Source organism: Primulina eburnea, chromosome 7 (genome assembly GCF_022965805.1).
Source record: "Primulina eburnea isolate SZY01 chromosome 7, ASM2296580v1, whole genome shotgun sequence".
Lineage (NCBI taxonomy): Eukaryota > Viridiplantae > Streptophyta > Magnoliopsida > Lamiales > Gesneriaceae > Primulina > Primulina eburnea.
This window is the reverse complement of record NC_133107.1, coordinates 8,663,256-8,682,613: the sequence shown is the minus strand read 5'-3', so window position 1 is coordinate 8,682,613 and position 19,358 is coordinate 8,663,256. Positions and strand designations below refer to the sequence as shown.

At 33.6% G+C, this 19,358-nt stretch overlaps 2 protein-coding genes across 2 annotated transcripts; both read right to left on the bottom strand.

The window, feature by feature from the left end:
* Positions 1–241: 241 nt before the first annotated feature.
* LOC140836110 (WAT1-related protein At3g28050-like) lies at positions 242–2,157 on the bottom strand. Its single transcript, XM_073201518.1, has 6 exons — positions 1,866–2,157; positions 1,727–1,789; positions 1,435–1,548; positions 954–1,347; positions 524–675; positions 242–426 (listed from the first exon to the last, which is right to left on the bottom strand). The coding sequence occupies exons 1-6, from the start codon at positions 2,132–2,134 to the stop codon at positions 270–272; spliced, it is 1,149 nt and encodes a 382-aa protein (XP_073057619.1). The 5' UTR covers positions 2,135–2,157; the 3' UTR covers positions 242–269.
* Positions 2,158–7,019: 4,862 nt separating this feature from the next.
* LOC140836108 (WAT1-related protein At3g28050-like) lies at positions 7,020–9,632 on the bottom strand. Its single transcript, XM_073201517.1, has 7 exons — positions 9,303–9,632; positions 9,153–9,215; positions 8,805–8,918; positions 8,507–8,738; positions 8,270–8,428; positions 7,304–7,455; positions 7,020–7,203 (listed from the first exon to the last, which is right to left on the bottom strand). Exons 1-7 carry the CDS (start codon positions 9,563–9,565, stop codon positions 7,056–7,058), a joined length of 1,131 nt encoding a protein of 376 aa, XP_073057618.1. The 5' UTR covers positions 9,566–9,632; the 3' UTR covers positions 7,020–7,055.
* Positions 9,633–19,358: the final 9,726 nt, after the last annotated feature.

The following is a 19,358-nucleotide window of genomic DNA, read 5'->3' as shown; positions in this document are numbered from 1 at the left end:
AGAGTGAGTTTCATGTGAGACCGTCTCACGGATTATGATCCGTGAGACGGGTCAACCCTACCCATATTCACAATAAAAAGTAATACTCTTAGCATAAAAAGTAATACTTTTTCATGGGTGATCCAAATAAAAGATCCGTCTCACAAATACGACCTGTGAGACCGTCTCACACAAGTTTTTGCCATTTTTCTAATATATTGTTGATATGATACCAACGTAACACTGACATATGAATCGAAAAAATAAAACAACCTAACATAATAAAGATTCTATGCTTCTTCAAATCTATCTTGCAATAGAGGGACTTTATGATGATCCAACGAATGTTCCTTGCTTTCTTCAATATCTTCCTTCACCAAGTTTTCTTTGGCCTTGCCCAAAACAACAGCATATAACCCAATAACTAGCACAACAGAACCAGCCACACTGCAGGAAAATGCAATTGGATTGCTCATATAAACCAAGAATCGCGTGTCGAAAATGCATCCTACAATGAAGGACTCAAAAGCGTGAAACACCATACCTGCCGACGTAGAGAGCTTCGTTAAAGAAGATGAGGCCGATGATAGCAGAAATGACGATCACCAAGGGGTTGAACATAGTAACGAAAAGTGGCCCTGTCCTTGAAAGGCACCAAGACATCAAGTAGAGTCGGAAAGATATATTGATCAGTCCCTAAAATAGCAAAACAACAGAATTCGTTATAATCAAATAAGAAATAGAGACCGGGCTTGTAACTCAATGGTCTCACCCCCTGCCGGATTAGACGGTTCCCTGGATTCGATCCCCTCTCCCCGTGTGTATTGTAATAAAAAAAAAAGAATATGAAATAAACTCTTACGTCGAAAACATACAAGATCAAATTTCCAACATTATTAGGCTACTCTGTTCGACACCATCTCCAGACAAATGAACTGATTCAATGAACTCTATGGAATATATCATTTTCTTACCGCGTATAATACAGCAACTAAGCCCATTTCTGCTTTTAACTTCCAAGCATTTAAATCTTTTTCTGCAATCAGAGCAATGACTGAGGATTGTATAGTCACAAAGACACAGTAAATCGCCAAAATGATCATCTCCAGTGGGTATATCTTGAGAATTGTAGTTTGAACAATGGACCATGCCGCGGTTAAAAAGGCAGCTATTGAAATTAAAGTTCCTCCAAGAACCCAATTTTGTGGTACTGATGCCAATACTTCGACCGAAGAGGTTAAGACTGATGGTTTGTTCAAGATTGCTGCTCCTTTGTATAGTGTCACAATAGACGCCCCCGCGACCAAAACAAGAGTTCCCAAGAACTTAAGTATGCCACTGGATTTTGTCAAATTTAGTGTTTCCATCCTAAGGTTATCAATGTTTATGTTAGTGCTGGATTCTCGAATGCGAAAAGGATTGAAATCTGACATACATACATGACTTGGAGATAACCTGAATATGATGGCGAGTATGTAAGCAAAACCTGGAACCAGATTCAGTAACTCTGATCCGAGGGTGGGGGAGCTATAGTTGATACCAGCATAGCTCCCAATATCTGCTAAGCAACTTGTCACAGGAAAAATCAAGAAAACATACTTAAATACGATGTTGTAGGAATTAAAACTGGATTCCACATTTCCACCAAAAGCTACAATCAGTGCTAAAGTTCAATCTCGTCGTCCCACGGGACAACTAATGTTTCATAACAAAAGCAATCCAATTGAGTAGTTAAGTAATGGATTACCCGCACAAAGCAAGCAAGAAAATTTTCCAAGCAACAGCAAACGAAACGGGAGGGATTTTAGACCTGCAAAGAATCAAAAACACAAATAACCCACAATGAACACCCTCCAAAAACTGAACCAAGAGAAGAATTTATTTACCTGCGGGAAATAAATGCAGTGGGGAAGAGAACGAGAGTGGCCAAGGCATTGGAATACACGGATATAATGTAGAAACTGGTACCATTGGACATAGCCATTTTGCTTACTACCATATTGCCTGCTAAAGCAGTCATCGCCGCCACCATGCCGACAAAAGGTAGCAAGAATATCGGCCACGCCATGCTGCCTACTTCGCTTCTGCGTTGCGGGGTTGGGTTCCTTTCTGGAGCACAAGAATATTGGTCCGCTGCGTGTGTTGGACTTGGCATTCCAATTTGTACGTAAAATTCTATCAACTTGTATTTTATTACATATTAATTATTATTACTTGCAGCCATCCGCAGCCATACAATGCACCCAAGCAAGTCCCACCAAATACTTGCAGATTTTTCTTTCTTTTTAATTTACAATTAATGGATACCTTATGATACAATCATAAGAGAAATAATTTAAATAATATATGACATTATACGAAAAGAACATTCTCCAAATTAATATGCACTCCAGGATCGATGTAGATTCCGAGAAAAGTGGTTATTTTAATTTGGGTTGGAGGTGAAAAAGAGGTTAGATACTTTAATATGGATGATAAGTTGAAGAAAGGTGAGTGATGATTTTAATATCATTGATGATATTTTATGCAAAATAGATGAGTACGTGACTAAACAAACTTAATCGAGTCGAATAAAAAATAATAATTTAATAGTCGAATTAGTTATATTCAAACTCGGGTTTGATTCGAAGAATGGAAATTTTATAATTTTGACTTGAATTTGGTTCGAATCTAGGCTCGATTTGAAGTTCGATTCGAAATATTCGAATATGTTCGTAGGTTACTAGAAAATAAAAGCTCGAAATATATAAATTTAAAATATAATTATATTAAGAGTAATAAAATATTAAAGTTCTTAAACTATAAAATAAAATAATTTAGACTCGAATCTAGCGTAACAAAATTCAAACATATTCGAGTTGTTACCGAATTTTTTAAATTTAAGTGCACTTCAAATTTCAAAATATAATTTTCAAAGATTGGTCTTTAAAAACATACGACAAGATATAAAATAATACTTTCTCAAGTGTGCACTTTATATATTTACTTCAAACTTCAGTCAAATATATACACCTCCAATTTAATAATTGTAATGATATCATTTAAGATAAATGAAGCTATTATTGATGTTTTGGGAATTGGAGGATAGATAATAATACGTTAAATGTTCGTTTCTTAAAAATTTATTTGTAAGACGAAACGTTTATCGATTTATCAAAAACTATAACTGGTGGTAGCTGTACAAATTTAATTTTTTAAACAATACAGCAGCTCAAATATGGCGTTCTACATTTCGATTGTTTTACTAAACAAAGACAATTATTGTACCCCCAACAATTTTTCTTCCAATAGTCGCCTATTTGAAATCAACGGGAATCGACCGTGACAATGAATATTATACCAATTATAGGACCGAGTGCTTGTTGTTTTACCAAAAACTAAAATAGTGGTAACAGTGCAACTATAATATTTTAAAACGTAGAACATATCAGCCGTAATGTTTCAATTGTTTTAAACAACAATTATTACACACTGTCATTATTTTTAAATTTTCAAATGTTTCATCGGAGAATAATTATTATTAAAATGAAACCAAAAATCTAAAAATAAAGTGGAGAAAGAAAATTTTCTCCAAATATGATCATAATAATAATAATAATAATAATATAATAATAAGACGGTTTCATTGATTAATTTTGCAAGACATATCTTTTATTTAGATCATCTATGAAAAATATTATTTTTTATGTCAAAATCATTACTTTTATTATAAATATGAGCTAGATTGACCCGTCTCACGAATAAAAACTCGTGAGATCATTTTATAAGAGACTTAATCGATATTAATACAAACAGTATGAATCATATGACTTGTCCATTTTATCAACAAACGGAGGTAGATATGAATTGGTAGGTGAGGATTTTTGGGTGTTTAAAATTTGAGAATTAGTGATTAGGTGTGCATATTTGTGAATTCATAAAATGGGATTGTGTTGTTCTTGCCAACTTGTAAATTGTTTTCTAGCCCGCTATCTTTTCGGTTCACTGTCAATAAAACAATATTCCAATAATTTAATTGGGTTATAGCACAGTATATTCTCTGGGCTCTTTGTGCCGTCGAATTGGGTGTATCTAGCCAATACCTCATATAAAAAAGTGAATTATGTGAAGATTTTAATAATTATAATAATAAGTAACCCATTTGGAAGTTGGTAAAAATTAAAAAAATAAGTTAGCTTATTTGAATTATGAGTTGAAGTGGTTTGGGACCGCGAGTTGGGCTCAGGTTAGGCATGTTTAACGATTCATCGGTTTAGGTTTCAGTCCGGTTTCGAATCGGGTGGTTTCTGGCCCTAACCGGTTCCGGTTTCAAAGTCAAAACCTTGAAACAAATCCGAACCACATATCGGTTCTATGATTTATAGATCGGTTCCAGTCCAGGTCGAACTTATTCTGGGTTCCAGGTCTGACTATTATTATTTTTTAATATAAAATTACTTTAATGAATGGAAATTTTTCTATTTAGTATTTTGAGTTGAAATAATATTGATTGATCATAAAAATAAAATAAGTTAAACATTGATTTTTACAATTAAATATCTAAAATTTATCACGGTTTATTAAAATATATTTTGAATTTTTCGGATTTTCGTCAGAACTTGAGCATTGAAATTCGTCGATAGCTCCAGCGGTCTTATTTTTTTTTCGACTGCAAATCAATTTTGTATGCATGTTAGCGTGCTAAGTGTTTTTTGCTTTAAATTGGTTATTTGTTTACCAATTATTCTTCCACAAACTGAAATGCTTATTCGAAAGCAACACTTGAACTTTGAACGGGTAGGATATCTCTTGTAATTGCCGCTAACACTGGATAAAGTTGAGAAATTACTTTCCGTCAATCAAGAACATTGAAATTCTCTGTAGTCTCAATTTATTGGCTTAGATAAATTTGGATCTCACTGTAATTTGTTATTGTCACTGATTTTCATTTGAACTTTTGTTGTTTCAAACTTTGAAAGAAGTTGAGTGTTCCAATTTTACTTCTTTAAAAATTTCTAACAAAGAAATACAATTATTCAAAATATTCCAATAATTGTTAATCAACATTAAAGATTCTACCGTATTATTATTGTAATATAGAATAACTAAATCTTGAAAACTTAACAAAGTATGAAGTAGGTGATATAAAGAATTTCATCTAGTTTCAATAGAAATAAGAAATTTTTTAAATTTAATCCTATTTGATTTGATTAGTGTTTCCAATCACGTCAATATCTTATTTTACATAATAATTTCTCAAATACTTTGAATTTTCTATTAAAATAGAGATATGCTCATAACATGTACATTTAACACATAAATTGATAATATGACATACACATTTAACATGAAGCAAATTACTATCTAAAACCGGTTTTGTGAACCAATAAGATATTTAATCGCAAGAATATTGGCACTCACATTATCTAATGTGATCGTTATTATTTTATTTTTTATATCATAAATCTTAGCAACATTTAAAACATATCTATCTAGCTATACTGTATACATTGTACGACGATTCTAAATGATCTAGCGCAAAAATTCTTTTTTGAATAGTTCAAGTTTCATCAATCTAGTGACGTGTAACAACAAGATAAGATTTATATTTCAAATTAGTCAAAATATCAGTTATCAAACTAACTATATAAAAAATATTTGAAAGATATAATTTTAGCTTTTCTTTATATTCTTGATATATATCAAAACAATATTTCTTAAGTGTATGCTTAGAAATATTGTGAAAACTAAATTAAATAGTACAAATAAATTCAACATTAACTTATTGTTCGGCTATTACAAAAGGTTAAAAATATTTGGTAACAAATTTTACGATGGATTTTCAAGAAATTTCTTTCCTAGATGTGAAAACTGTACCACTTGAAAGATTAATTTTTTGTTGGGTTAATTCCCTACCGAATGTTTGTAGTGTATCAGAGTCAAGTTTATGTACCTTGACTGGATGTTTTTTCAAAGTGCCGGTACCACTAGAACCACCACCCATTTTGTAAGAATATCTAGTTTTGCAAATTTTACATACGGCAAAAGAGTTTTCTTTACCTTGTTGTTCAATATCGAAGTGATCACAAACTTTGCTTTGCTTTGCTCGGGCTGTCGTCGTGCTCGTTGCCATCCTATTACTTGCTCGGATGGATGATGGTGTCCCTGCATCTTTTTTGGGAGTTCAATGGCTTCTTACTCTACGTGGCCAAGTTCGACTTTATCAAAGTCAGAAATGTAGCCAAAATATTTAGCAAAGTAGGAAATGTATTCATCTCCACCATCACCATGATTTGAAGATGATTTCATTGAAATTTGAATTATTTATATGAGTAAATTGCGAAATAGTAAGTAAATAATAATAAAAAAAATATCGAGCGTAGATAAAATTATAACACAGTTATTGAATATTTGTTGAGAAATAGCAAAGAGAGAAAATCGATTACAGAGAAATGTAGTGTTGAGAGAAAATCGATGTGTGAAAATATTTAAAAATGATCCTGTATTTATAGTTTATTTGTGAGGTAAAATATATCAATTTGCAATTTGGCCTCCAAAATTGAGGGCCAAATTGCAATTAAATAATGTATATTCAGTAGCTGTTGGCAAAAGCTACTGAATACACTACACATTAAATGACCTTTGGGCCAACGGCCCAGGCCTTTATTTTTTAAAGTAGAGTAGAGACGGTTTCGGGCCCGGTTCACCCATACCACACCCGATTCCGATTCGAACCGGTTCGTTAAGCATGCCTAACTCCAGCTACCCGCTACTTTTTTAAAAATAAAAATAAACATTGATCTTGAATGAGAATTGAATGTTTTAGAGATTATGGATAAATAGTGAGGAAAGTGATGGATATCAAGATTCAAGAAAATGATGAAACGATATAACGGTAGGTGAATTTTGAACGACTTTGTATTATTTATTTGAATTTTGTCAAACTTTATTCAATCTTAATTATTTATGCTAATGATATTGATCGTGGAACTACTTGGTTTAATATAAAGATGGTGACCTCATGATTTTGAGTGCACATTCGTCTTGTCTACTCTTATGGAACATTAAAAAAAAAAAATAATTTAGAGTACAAATTTCTATGCCTCTTCAATTCTATCTTGCAATAAAGGGACTTGGAACGAGGGTCCATTGCTTCCTTCAATATCTTCCCTCACCGAGTTTTCTTTTTCCTTGCCCCAAACAACAGCATATAACCCAATAACTAGCACAACTGAACCAGCCACACTGCAGGAAAATGCAATTGGATTGCTCATATAAACCAAGAATCGTGTGTCGAAAACGCATCCTACAATGAATTAGGACTTAAAAGCGTGAAACACCATACCTTCCAACGTAGAGAACTTCGTTAAAGAAGATGAGGCCGGTGATCATAGAAATGACGATCACCAAGGGGTTGAACATGGTAACGAAAAGCGGTCCTGTCCTCGAAAGGCACCAAGACATCAAGTAGATTCGGAACGATATGTTGACGAGTCCCTAAATTGGCGAAACGAGAGAACTTGTTGTAATCAAACAAGAAATAAAATGCCCCACGTCTAAAAATTAAGGTTGAAATATATATTAACTTTTTGGATACAAGATAGAATTTCCAATATTTAGATTAGGCTACTCCGTGCACAGATACAATTTCCCAACAGAACCCGTTATTGCTATGATCTTCATTGTTATATTACAGAGGTTAATCTCACATTTGCCACATTTGCATAGTTTCATTATTCCCTACTTGTATCTTTATAAACAAATGTAGGAAGTTGGAGTAAAAGATGATCAATTTTGACCAAGATTCGAATGGGTTTTGGCAGATTGATTGGTAAAAGAAAATCTAACTTTCAAATAGATAAGTTTAGTATATCTATTTTCTCAAAACCAATTTCGGATGAATGTGATATCAATAGACAAAGTGAGTTTCTCAACAGCTAATAATGTGAAGGTTCTAAAAAACACGAAGCATGGTGAATCATTTATATCAAGCATCAAGAATTGCAAGATTAATGATTTTAGGGTAAGTCTCTTGTGAGACGGTCTCACGAGTCTTTATCTGTGAGACGGATCAACTCTACCGATATTCACTATAAAAATAATACTTTTAGCATAAAAAATAATATTTTTCGTGGATGACCCAAATAAGAGATCCGTCTTACAAAATACGACCTGTGAGACCGTCTCACACAAGTTTTTGTCATAATTTTAAGTCAAACAATAGATAAAACAACAGAAACACCATAAGTCTAATGATTGAATGCATAAAATTTCAAGTTCTAAAAAAAAAAATTAAAGATTTATTTCATACCGCATATAATACTGCAACTAAGCCCATCTTAGCTTGTAACTTCCAAGCAGTTAAATCTTTTTCTGCAATCAGAGCAATGACCGAGGATTGTATGGTCATAAAAGCACAGTAAATCGCCACTATGATCATCTCCACTGGGTATATCTTGAGAATCGTCGTCTGATATAACATACCAAGGAATTATATCAAACTTTGCAACATTTTTTGTTAACTTATTTAGCCTTACTAGAATCAAACCTGAACTATAGACCACACTGCGGTTAAAAAAGCAGCCATTGCAAGCAAATTTCCTCCAAGAACCCAATTTTGTGGTGATGCCAAAACGTGTACCGAAGAGGTAAATCTTGATGGTTTGTTCAAGATTGCTGCCCCTTTGTACAGCGTCACAATAGACGCCCCCGCGATTAAAATTATAGTTCCCAAGAACTTGAGTATTCCACTTGATCTTTTCAAATTTAGTGTTTCCATCCTAAGGTTATCAAGATTTACGTTAGTGCTCGATTATCGAGTGCGAAAGGAGTGAAATCTGACATACCTGAATATGATGGCGAGTATGTAAGCAAAACCCGGAACCAGATTCAGTAACTCTGATCCGAGTGTGGGGGAGCTATAGTTGATACCAGCATAACTCCCAATATCTGCTAAGCAACTTGTGACAGGAAAAATCAAGAAAACAAACTTAAATACGATGATCTTGGAATTAAAACTGAATTCGACACGGGATTGAATGCTTATTGTTTAACCAAAAGATATAGTTAATTCTAATTGTGTAATATAAATCATTTAAATTGTCCCCAATTCTTGGTTTGGATCGATGTCATGACGGGGTAATTAATGCTTCTCGACACAAACAATCCAACCGACTAGTTAAGTAATGAATTACCCGCACAAAGCAAGCAAGAAAATTCTCCAAACAACCGCAAACGTAACCGGTGGGAATTTAGACCTGCAAATAATCAAATACCCAATACAGCCCACATAAATTTGTTGAAAAATACATACCACCAAAAACCAAGCCAAGAAAAGTGTTTACCTGCGGAAAATAAACACTGTGGGGAGAAGAATAAGAGTGGCCAAGCCATTAGAATACACGGATAAAATGTAGAAACTGACGCCTTTGGACATGGCCATTTTGCTTACTGTCAAATTGGTTGATAAAGCCGTCATTGCTACCACCATGCCAACAAAAGGCAGCAAGAATTGCCGCGACATGCCGCCGCACGCGGCCCGTCTCCGGCTCTGCATTGCGGAGTTGGGTTTTCTTTGTGGCGCACAAGATTTGACTGCTTCATGCATGTGGGTGCATTTGCAGGAGTTCAACAGAATCTCACAAGCTCAGCTTGTACTAGAATATATTTAATTATTTATTTATTTATTCATTATTTGCTTGCTTCCGCATCCACATGAATCATGAGGCACACAAGCAAATCTGACCAAAATATTCTAGTTTTTTTTAAAATTATTTTATTGATATCATTTGATATAATATAAATATAAGAGTTTTTTTTTTTTATTATTATTATAATTTAAAAGGCAATATTATATGGAAAGAATATGATTAGGTTGTGTGTGTGTGTGCATATATATATATATATATATATTAAAGATTTACTACGTATAATGTATAAATCATTCTGTTAATTATATATATAGTAATAGTTTTTATATGTTGCGAGTAATAGTTTTTACATGATATCTATCATTCGTGTTCATATTTGTGTTTATCACTCAGATGACACTCTTTTAATATATGTGATGAATCATATAAAAATTGTATATTCACTAAGTCAATGTCACCTCAGCAATGGACATAAAAAAGAATGGTTTGTGAAAAACATATCAAATTGTATATAATGTCATGGTTAAATAAAGCTCAATTTCCTACAATTGCAAGCATTTCATGTTTCTAAGGGTACATGGTGACCGACGATTTCGATTAGGATTAAATCTAGCAAGCAAACTAGGTAAAGTTATAGTAAATAGATTATGAATCCAAATATTGATCTTACAGAGAAAAATATTTAATTACTAGATTTTTTTATCACTTAACTTAAGCTAGACAAAATAAATAAAGGGATAATTATGAACTATTAAATAAAAGAATTGCAATAAAAAACGTTATATTCAAATATCAAAGAGTGATTCAACTTCAAATAAAGAACTAAAAAACACAACAATATCAAACTCTACTATGTTGACGCATGTTAAAATTCAATTAATTATTAAATTTTTGACATTCACGATGAAATATTCAATTTATTCATTAAACGATTCCTCGAATTAATAAACTTATTTAAATCTAACAGTCCAATTTTTTCTAATCAAATTTAATTAGATCTAAATGCATTAAATATTTATGGAATTTCAATTTTCATCTAAAACCGCACACTGAAACTGAGTATTATTTCTAGTCAGTTAACTATATGTTGATTATATCTTTGTTGCTATATTTAACTAATCATCTTCCGATTCGTAATTAAGCAAGAAACATGTAAATAGTTGATCAAACAAGTTACAAAAAATATAAAGCCAACATCAATCAATAATTAAATCAAGAAAAATAATATATTGAAAATAAAACCAAAGATCTAACAAAATATAATTTTGTCCCTAAAAGCATTTATTCTATAAAATCAAAACAATGCAAAAACATAATGTTTGAATTCATAAGAATAAATATAGAAAAAAATAAGAAAATCTCAGTATGATTGATATGATTCCATTTTTGAAGTTGTCTTCTTCCCATCTATCAAACCCAAGTAGCTTTCTTCTTACTCCAAGTTCCTAAGAGAAAGTTGTCTCCTGTCTTCGTCTATGTTTGGCCTTTTTGTTTCTCTCTCTTCTCGTCTATTTACATGAAGTAATGTATTATGTTATATCCTCCCCTGCGTGTAGTCTTTGTCATCGATCGTTATTATATCTCACTGATGGTTCAAATATTTCAAAGTTCAAAACTCTTATTCTCTCGGGTAATCTCCGGTTTAGAATCCGGGTAAGTGAGAGACCAGGCGACTTGCACTGTGTCAAGCAGGGCCCGAGCTTATTTAAGACCCCGAGAGATTGGAGCCCGGGCAGCCAGAAGACTAGGCTAGCGAGGGCAAAGTCCATCTGTGAGCCCGGGAGGATAAAGCCTCTGCATTCCGATAGAGGTGTCATGTCTTAGATTGTAGGTATGGGCACCATGACTTGATCATCATTAGGAGATCTTTCGGCATGTGAAAGAGTGACAAAACTCAATCTAAGTAAGTATGGGCTGTCAGACTTAATAATGTCAATAAAAGAGAAGCATGAACATCCATTCAATCATGAGTACTAGCTAGGTATTGAAAACAAAATTATCATTGGTTTTCCTTCTATAAAAATCAAGGTTTGTTTATGACTGAATCATTCAGATATCTCTTCTTAAAAAATGAAATATTCGCTCTCTATGAAAAATATTGACTTGAGCTGCGGATATTTCCAGACACAGAGAGAATCTTTTTCTGAAAGAATACAACCCGACCAGGTGAAATTGTCCACGCGTCTCCCACTCATTTTTACATGGTGACATCATCTTATTAATTTAATTAACAAATTCAAAACTCAACTCTCATAAAATACAAAGAATGACGACTTCTTCTTCAAATTTGATTAATTTTACGTGAATTTCCAAATTAACATAAATTTCTCTTTTTATTTTATGTTCTTCTTATAGTATTTTGTTGTTCTTGTAATTTTGTTCAATCATCTTGTCTCCAAAATAACTTTTTTCCTCTTTTGTTCAAATTTTCAAATAAAACAAAATAAATTCAAATAAGGACATGATAAAGGATAACTAATCTATATAAATACATATATTATAAAATAAAATATCTAAATTCTCAAAAAGATTCGAGTATCACATGGTAATTCCTAATGTTAAAAGTCATATTTGTGGCATATGAAGTAAAGATTGTATAGATTTCCTAACAATTAAGAAATTTAATTTATATTTACATCCAAAATAATAGCTCTTATTATTGAATTTCGTATTAATTCTAATCTCATCGCATGAGCAAAATGATGCTATACACAATGTTTTGAGATAGTCGGGGATGACCATTTTGTTCAAAAGGTGTTATGTATAAATGTTTATATAAACAGAGATTTTTCATGTTTAGAAAGTTCTCGTCAAAAATAAAATGCTATAAAAAGAAATATTTATCAGTATTAATGTATTCACATAAAAGAGTGTCGTCGTGAATTTTTGGTGTAGTGATTGTCAGTAAATTTGGCATATAATTTATTATGATTATTTTAATTAGAATTTTAATGTAAATATTTTGTAACATGTTGTAAAAAATAACTAAAACTTTTAATTAAAATTTATTCATCTAATAAATGATTTTTTTTGAAAAATATTATTTATTATTGACATATATGATAAAAAAATAATATAAGATTTTTTAAATATATTTTTCTATTCATTAGTTTCAAAGATAAAGAATTTAATTTAACGACGTAATATTATTATCATCATTTGAACTTTATCTCAAATGACATAAATATTTTTATAATAATATTTAAATTTTAAATATGTTCTTTATTTTATATTAATAATTTTAAATATTTATTCAATCATTAATACAGTACTAATTTTAATTATTAATTATATATAATAATATTTTGTGCATAACACGAGTTAAATACTAATTATAATAATACTAGTTATAATATAATATAAAAGTACAATATCATTGATAATCGTAAGGTTGACAAAAAATTAAATCTATACTATCATATGGCATATGAATGCGAAATGTGATAATAATTGCACAATTTTATATCTAGGTATAATAATTTAATAGATATGAGCCGATTCTTTCAACGCTAACTAACATGAGGATACGAGTCAAATTACTTTTACATTAATATAAAAAAAAATTGAGGTAGATATGCTACACCTATATATAGTAGAGGTAGCGACATAAATATCTCACAGTAGAGAAGATGTTAAGAGTTCGATCTCACTTGATAGTGAAAAAACCTTGTCCAATGTAATTTTTTTAAGAAAAAACTCGAGGTAGATATGAATTGGTGTGAGGTTTTTTGGGTACTAAAACATGTGTTAGGATGGAAAAATAGTTTAGAAGGGGTGAATAAATTCTTTAAGAAATTGATGTTTCTAAATTTGTTAAAATCGATTTTAGGCGGTTGAAACTTTTCTCGAACGGTTAGAAATATGAACCACTTAAAAAGTGCGGAAGAATGTTCAGAATTTTTAATGGTAGCTACAACCGTTTGGCTAGCTTGTTAACAAGAAAATAGTTCATAATGTAAGAGATTGCAGAAAGTAAAGACACAATATTTTATGGATGTTCGGAGATAGAACTCCTACGTCATCCCTTCTTCTTTTTCAAAAAAGATTCCACTAAAAGACTTTGGCTTTATAAATTGATGCAACAGACCACTCCAATCATGACTTATCACACTGTATGTATTGGAACTCTTAATGATCACTTTAAACTTCTGGATATTTAAAAACCCTTGTTCACCAGACCACTTAGTAAATCAATTAACCCAAAGGTTACTGATATAGAGAAACAATATGCTTGAGTAGCACGATGTCGATCCTTGAATGGTCAGATAGATTTCATATGAGTGCGTGCTTGAATGAGCGATAAAGGATGAAACTTTAAGTGCGCTCAATATCTTCACACATGCAAGCTTAGTGATGTGGCAATATAGCTGTTGAAAAGCTTCTATGTCGTAGAGTGCAAAAGTCAGTGATCTGCTTGCATTCTTCAACTCTTCATTTATATAGGGTATCAGTCTAACGATCGACAAAGGATATGTAACGTAAACATGTAGCATTGAAATTATGTATCACTATCAGCTGCAAAAACATTCAATGTTCTCTTTGCTTATGCAACTTTGAATCTCGTTTCTTTAAAGAGTTTCTGTTAGATACCTTCTTTATAGTAATTTTTATCTTCATCAGAACTTGTAGGATAACTGAATAATCTTTCCACTTTGAGATAGTGACATAAATAAAGATTTTTATCGAGACTGGAGCAAGCCATAGGTTGACTTATAGCGGTGCAAAACCATTGAATGTCTGGAGCTGGTCAGAGAATGTTCTTCATTAAGTGTTCAATAAATAGCTCCTTAAATGAAGCGGTTGAAGTCTTTAAGTATTCGGTTGGAAAACTTCGAACGGTTGAAACTCTTCAGGCTGTTGAGATGCTGCAAGCGATTGAGATCAACCGTTTGAAGCGTTCCTGTTGTACAAGATAGATTGCGGCTGTTTCCTGAAACAGTTAGGTGTTGTTTTGATTTTGTCGATCACCAAACTTAAGGGTAATAACAATATTCTTAACAATTTTCTCTTTTTTGGTGATGACAAAACCTGGTTGCAGAGCAATACAATAACTTACAGAAAATCATAAAAACGTAATAAAAGAAATAGTGTATTTCATTGAGTGAATGAAACAACGAGCTACACGCGGTGCAAACAATTACATAAACCCAGTGCATTAACCCTTTTATGCTCGTCTCTTCTTCAAGCTGTTTTTTACCAAAGCTTCATCATCTTTGACACTATTTGCAACCCTTCTCCTAGACATCTGGCCTGAAGCTCGATGCACGTGTTGATATACGTGGAATTGTGCCGTTCTTGTCAGAGGGAAAGACTGCTATTCACTGCGAGAAATTTCTTGGAAATGTCAGATTTCATAGACTGAAAAGCTTGCTTAAGATCAAATTGCTTCCGAGTGAGGGCAACAATCGATTTATCCATAAGCTCCAGGCGGTCCACAATCAACTTCTGGTCGTTTTCCTCAACAAATTATTCCTCTGGTTCGAAGAGGTCCGTGAAGAAGTCATTCTAGCCTTGATGGAAGCCAGGCGGGAAGATGATGCTTTCCCTGTTGACATTAAAGGCTGTGTGTGGTTCATCGATTTCAAAAGCTAGGACATCAATCGCCTTTTCAAAAGCAACAGAAGAAATAGGAATTCCTTCGCTGGGCACTTCTTGTGCCACAAGACCGGTCGATGGATCCTCAAGAATAAAAGGGACTATAGACAAGGAAGAAACAATTTTAGTGTCATCCTTAGGTACACCAGGTGAAGTACTGACGCTTCTTTGGGAATACCCTGAGTGGTATCAACAGCAGATTCAGACTTGGGGGACAAGTTATCTCCATATGGGTTGTTCCCTGATCAAAGTAAGAAAAGAGATTGCACAACTTCCTCAGCAGAAATTAGAGGTACTTCAGATAGACCTATATGCGCTGAGAGAGGAGGCACAACTGATTCAGGGGCGTGTCTTCCACATAAATTTCTTGCTGAGAGTCCGGGGAGCTAGGTGCATTTTGTACGATGACCGTCTCAGTGACTGGACCATCCTTTGACATAATGATTTCAAAGGTTGGTAGGATGTTGTACGCGTCACAACCGGAACTTCTGAAATATAAGAAGTAGTGAGCACGGCAGTAGATCAAGTTGGTGGTACCTGAGTTGTAGAGAGATATGCGATTTGCTCAAGAGCCAGCACTTCATCAAGATTCAATTCACTGCCAAACTTTCCCTTACCGCCACTCGCAAGACATTAAAGTTCCTGCCGCTTTAAGAGTGATAATATTTGAGAGTGATAGAGCATATATTTCAAGTTGAGAGATGAAAGACGAATCATCCCTTGTTGTTGGACTGATGGGAACAAAATGGTTCCTCTTGAGTTGGATAGGTGCTCGGAGAACACTTTCCTTCAGCTGTAATTCAAGAAAGTCTTATCGGAGCAAAGCAGTTGGAATATCAGAGGCTTCTGTCCACTCCATCATTGAAAGCTCAAGTTTGGCAACTGCTTTGATTCTTTTGGTTTGAATGTGGGAGTCAAATGTTGTGATCGTTCTGAATTCAACTCATTTATCAAACAACTCCATTTTATTTTGGACAATCTCATTGACCCTTTCTCTTGTGAGCACAATATGCCAGTGTCCACATTGTTTTGTTTGCGTGGGTCTTCGGCCAAAAATTTCTTCCCCTTATCTATAGGATGAAGGAGAGGGACACCGGAGAAAGATGGTGTGATTTCCGGTTCAGCGATTTGATTCTCTTTGAGACTTTTCACTTTGACTGTAGGAATTGGATATGGGATCACTGGTATAGAGATGTGCTTGATCAACTTGATTTTCTTAGCTTTGGGCTTCTCTGACCATTTCTTCTTAAAGACTTGATAGACCGGGACGTTATCACGAGAATCTTCATCATAGCTGGATTTCAGAACCAGCTTTCGCTTGGTTACCTTTGGAGGCACAAACGTCTTCCTTTTTTAAAGAATTTTTTTGATCCCAGTCTCTGTTTGACAGAGACAATCTTCTCATCAGTTTGAAGATTTTTTTTTTTTGAAATTTTCAACCGTTGTCCAGATGAACAACTTAGTTTTTCCAACCTCAATCAGGTCCACTGGTTGGACTCCTTCCTGCAGCAGTAGATAATAGATGTGAACCGCAAAGCCTTGAGACCGGTTATCTTTCTTTACCATGGCAACCAGTGTCTTGAATAGGACATCAGACTAGTTGATGTCAAGATTTGAAACTATCCTGGCCATGATAAGAAAATTTTCGATGGTGATTTTATCATACGCACCAGCCTCAGCGAGAATCCTTTTTGCCATTATATCAGCCAACAATCTGAATTCGATCTTCAGATGCCTCTTTTGGCAGGTTGGAGAAGAAATAAGAGAGTCCGAAAGAGAGAAGTTAGTCTTCCAAAGCTCAACATTGCCATTTGGAACAGTGGAAAAGTTTGTGACGCTAGTGATTGGTAACTGAAACAAATCAGTAAACATCTTCTAGGTAATCCGAATGTTCTTTCCCTGAACAGCGCATAAGATTTAACCATTTTTCATATAATCAGAATCAAAGAACTCCTTCAAAATAGTTTCGGAATATTTCTCACTGCAACCCAAAAATGATCTCAGGCCGGAGATGGCGAGCATTTGAAAAATGGCTCGCTTAGGTCTATCAGTCATGGCAAGCACAGAGGCAAAGTTGATAGCTATGGTATTGTGTGCAATAGAAGCAGCCATTTATGAGGTGATGAAGAACGTTTTGACTTACAAAGTTTGCAAAACAACCTTGAAAAGCAAAAAACACAAGATAATAGAGTGCTAAAATGTTGAATGCTTGCAATAGAGTAAAAATAATAATGTAAAATTGAAATGAGTATATCCGGTTCGGGGAAGCACAGATCATTCCACGTGGCAGACTGTCAGTGGATGGGTTTTTTAAATTGAAAAATCTTAGAGGACGTTTTAATGAGTAATTTTAAATTTTAAAGAGAGAACAGTCACGTCATATAAGAGCGATCAATAAGTTGAGTGATTTTTACGCAATTACATTGAGTAACGCGCCAAAAACAAAAAAGAAAAAGAAAAACGAACCGTTTAACTTTATTGTTTTTAGAGAGTATGCGGTTGAAGTCTGTAATAAATATGGGTAGTCCACTTGTCAATCGCAGCGGTGAGAAACGTGTTCTTTCCAACCCATTAATTTATTGGCTTAACCAATATTTCCCCTAAATACATGCATATTACAAGGTTAAATGAACTTAGCCTTGGAGAATGAGCAGTCGGCGGTTGACAGAGGTCTCTTTGCATTCTCCTATCAATCTAACAGTTTCCATAATAATTGCGACCCTTCATATGGTCTAAGTGAATAAATGAGAGAAAACAAGTTAGATATGAAATCACTGGAAATTATTTATATACAAATAAATTAGAGCAAAGCAAGAGATGTGTAATATCCAATCTTGGTGAACGGTACAGTTTAAGGTTTCATATGTTTATTGACTACTTGGTTAAGTTTAAGTATAATTTTGACGTTAAGAATGGCGATTATGATTTATAGTATTGTTGATTATAGATGATGTGTGGTTATATTGTAGCATCGTTGCGATTTAATTCATGATAATTTGTATGTTGAGCCAATTGGTATGAGGCCAATTGTACTGGTTAGATAAGATATAGAGGTGCAACTTTCAAGTTGAGAGTGTTGTCAAAATATGGGGAGAAGCGACGTTGTGATTCGATTTTAGTTGCAAAGTTTATTGTTGGCTTCAGGAGACGCTGCACCCACGCTGGAAAAGACACCGCACCCGCTGTGGTTAGACAGAAGCGATACCGCACCCGCGGTCGAAGACGCAACGCACCCACGGTCGTTTCTTTTGGATTTTTGGATGTGGTACAATATGCATAGCGCACCCGCGGTCTGGCACCCGCGGTCGATGAACAGTAAAGTCGTGTTTTGAAGTTTTAGGTGATTAAATACAAGAATTTGCTCATTTCTCCTTCATTCTACCCATTCTTCTCGGTTCTTCAGCTCAAGGGGAAGCTGGGGTTCTTATTTCCTTCTTTTATTCCTTTGATTCAAGCTTTTTGTTGGGTTATTGAAGTGAGAGAAAGATCATTTTGGGTTTAAGGAGCCAAGGTAAGCTTGTGGTTTTAGTTATTTTTGGATTGTGGTGTTGGGGGAAATTATGGAAATTATGCTTGTGTTGGTTTAATGGATTCTATGGTATGGTTATTTGATTATTAAGTTGTTGATGATTCAATACATGGTTTATTGTTGTAGGATTTGTACCAAGAGATTAGAATAAAGCTTTCCATTGGTTGTAAGTGGAATTCATCTCTTGTGCTCACATGAAGTATATGTATTGTATTTCAATGGTTTTAAAATGTTATTCCCTTCTATTTGATTCATGTTATGTATGAATACACTTTGTTGTATATTAGAGGCTTTTATATGTCTCATTTATATACAAGGGAATGCAAGAGAAAAGCGTACTCAAAGTGTTTGTTTTAATGTCCAAGAGAGAGTTCAAATGATTTATTGGATTGATAAATAGATAGTCAGAGATTGCATGCAATTAGTTGATCAACAACCATAGGCTTATATCCCGACAGAGTAATCGATTTATATTGATGGGATATAGGTACAGAGACAGAGATACTATTTAGATATCAATCCATCAGAGAAAAGAGAAATACCATCATCATAGTCATGTATACTATGTTATTCTATGTTTCAAGAGTTAGATTGTATTTAATGATTTCAAAGTCATGTTTTACAGA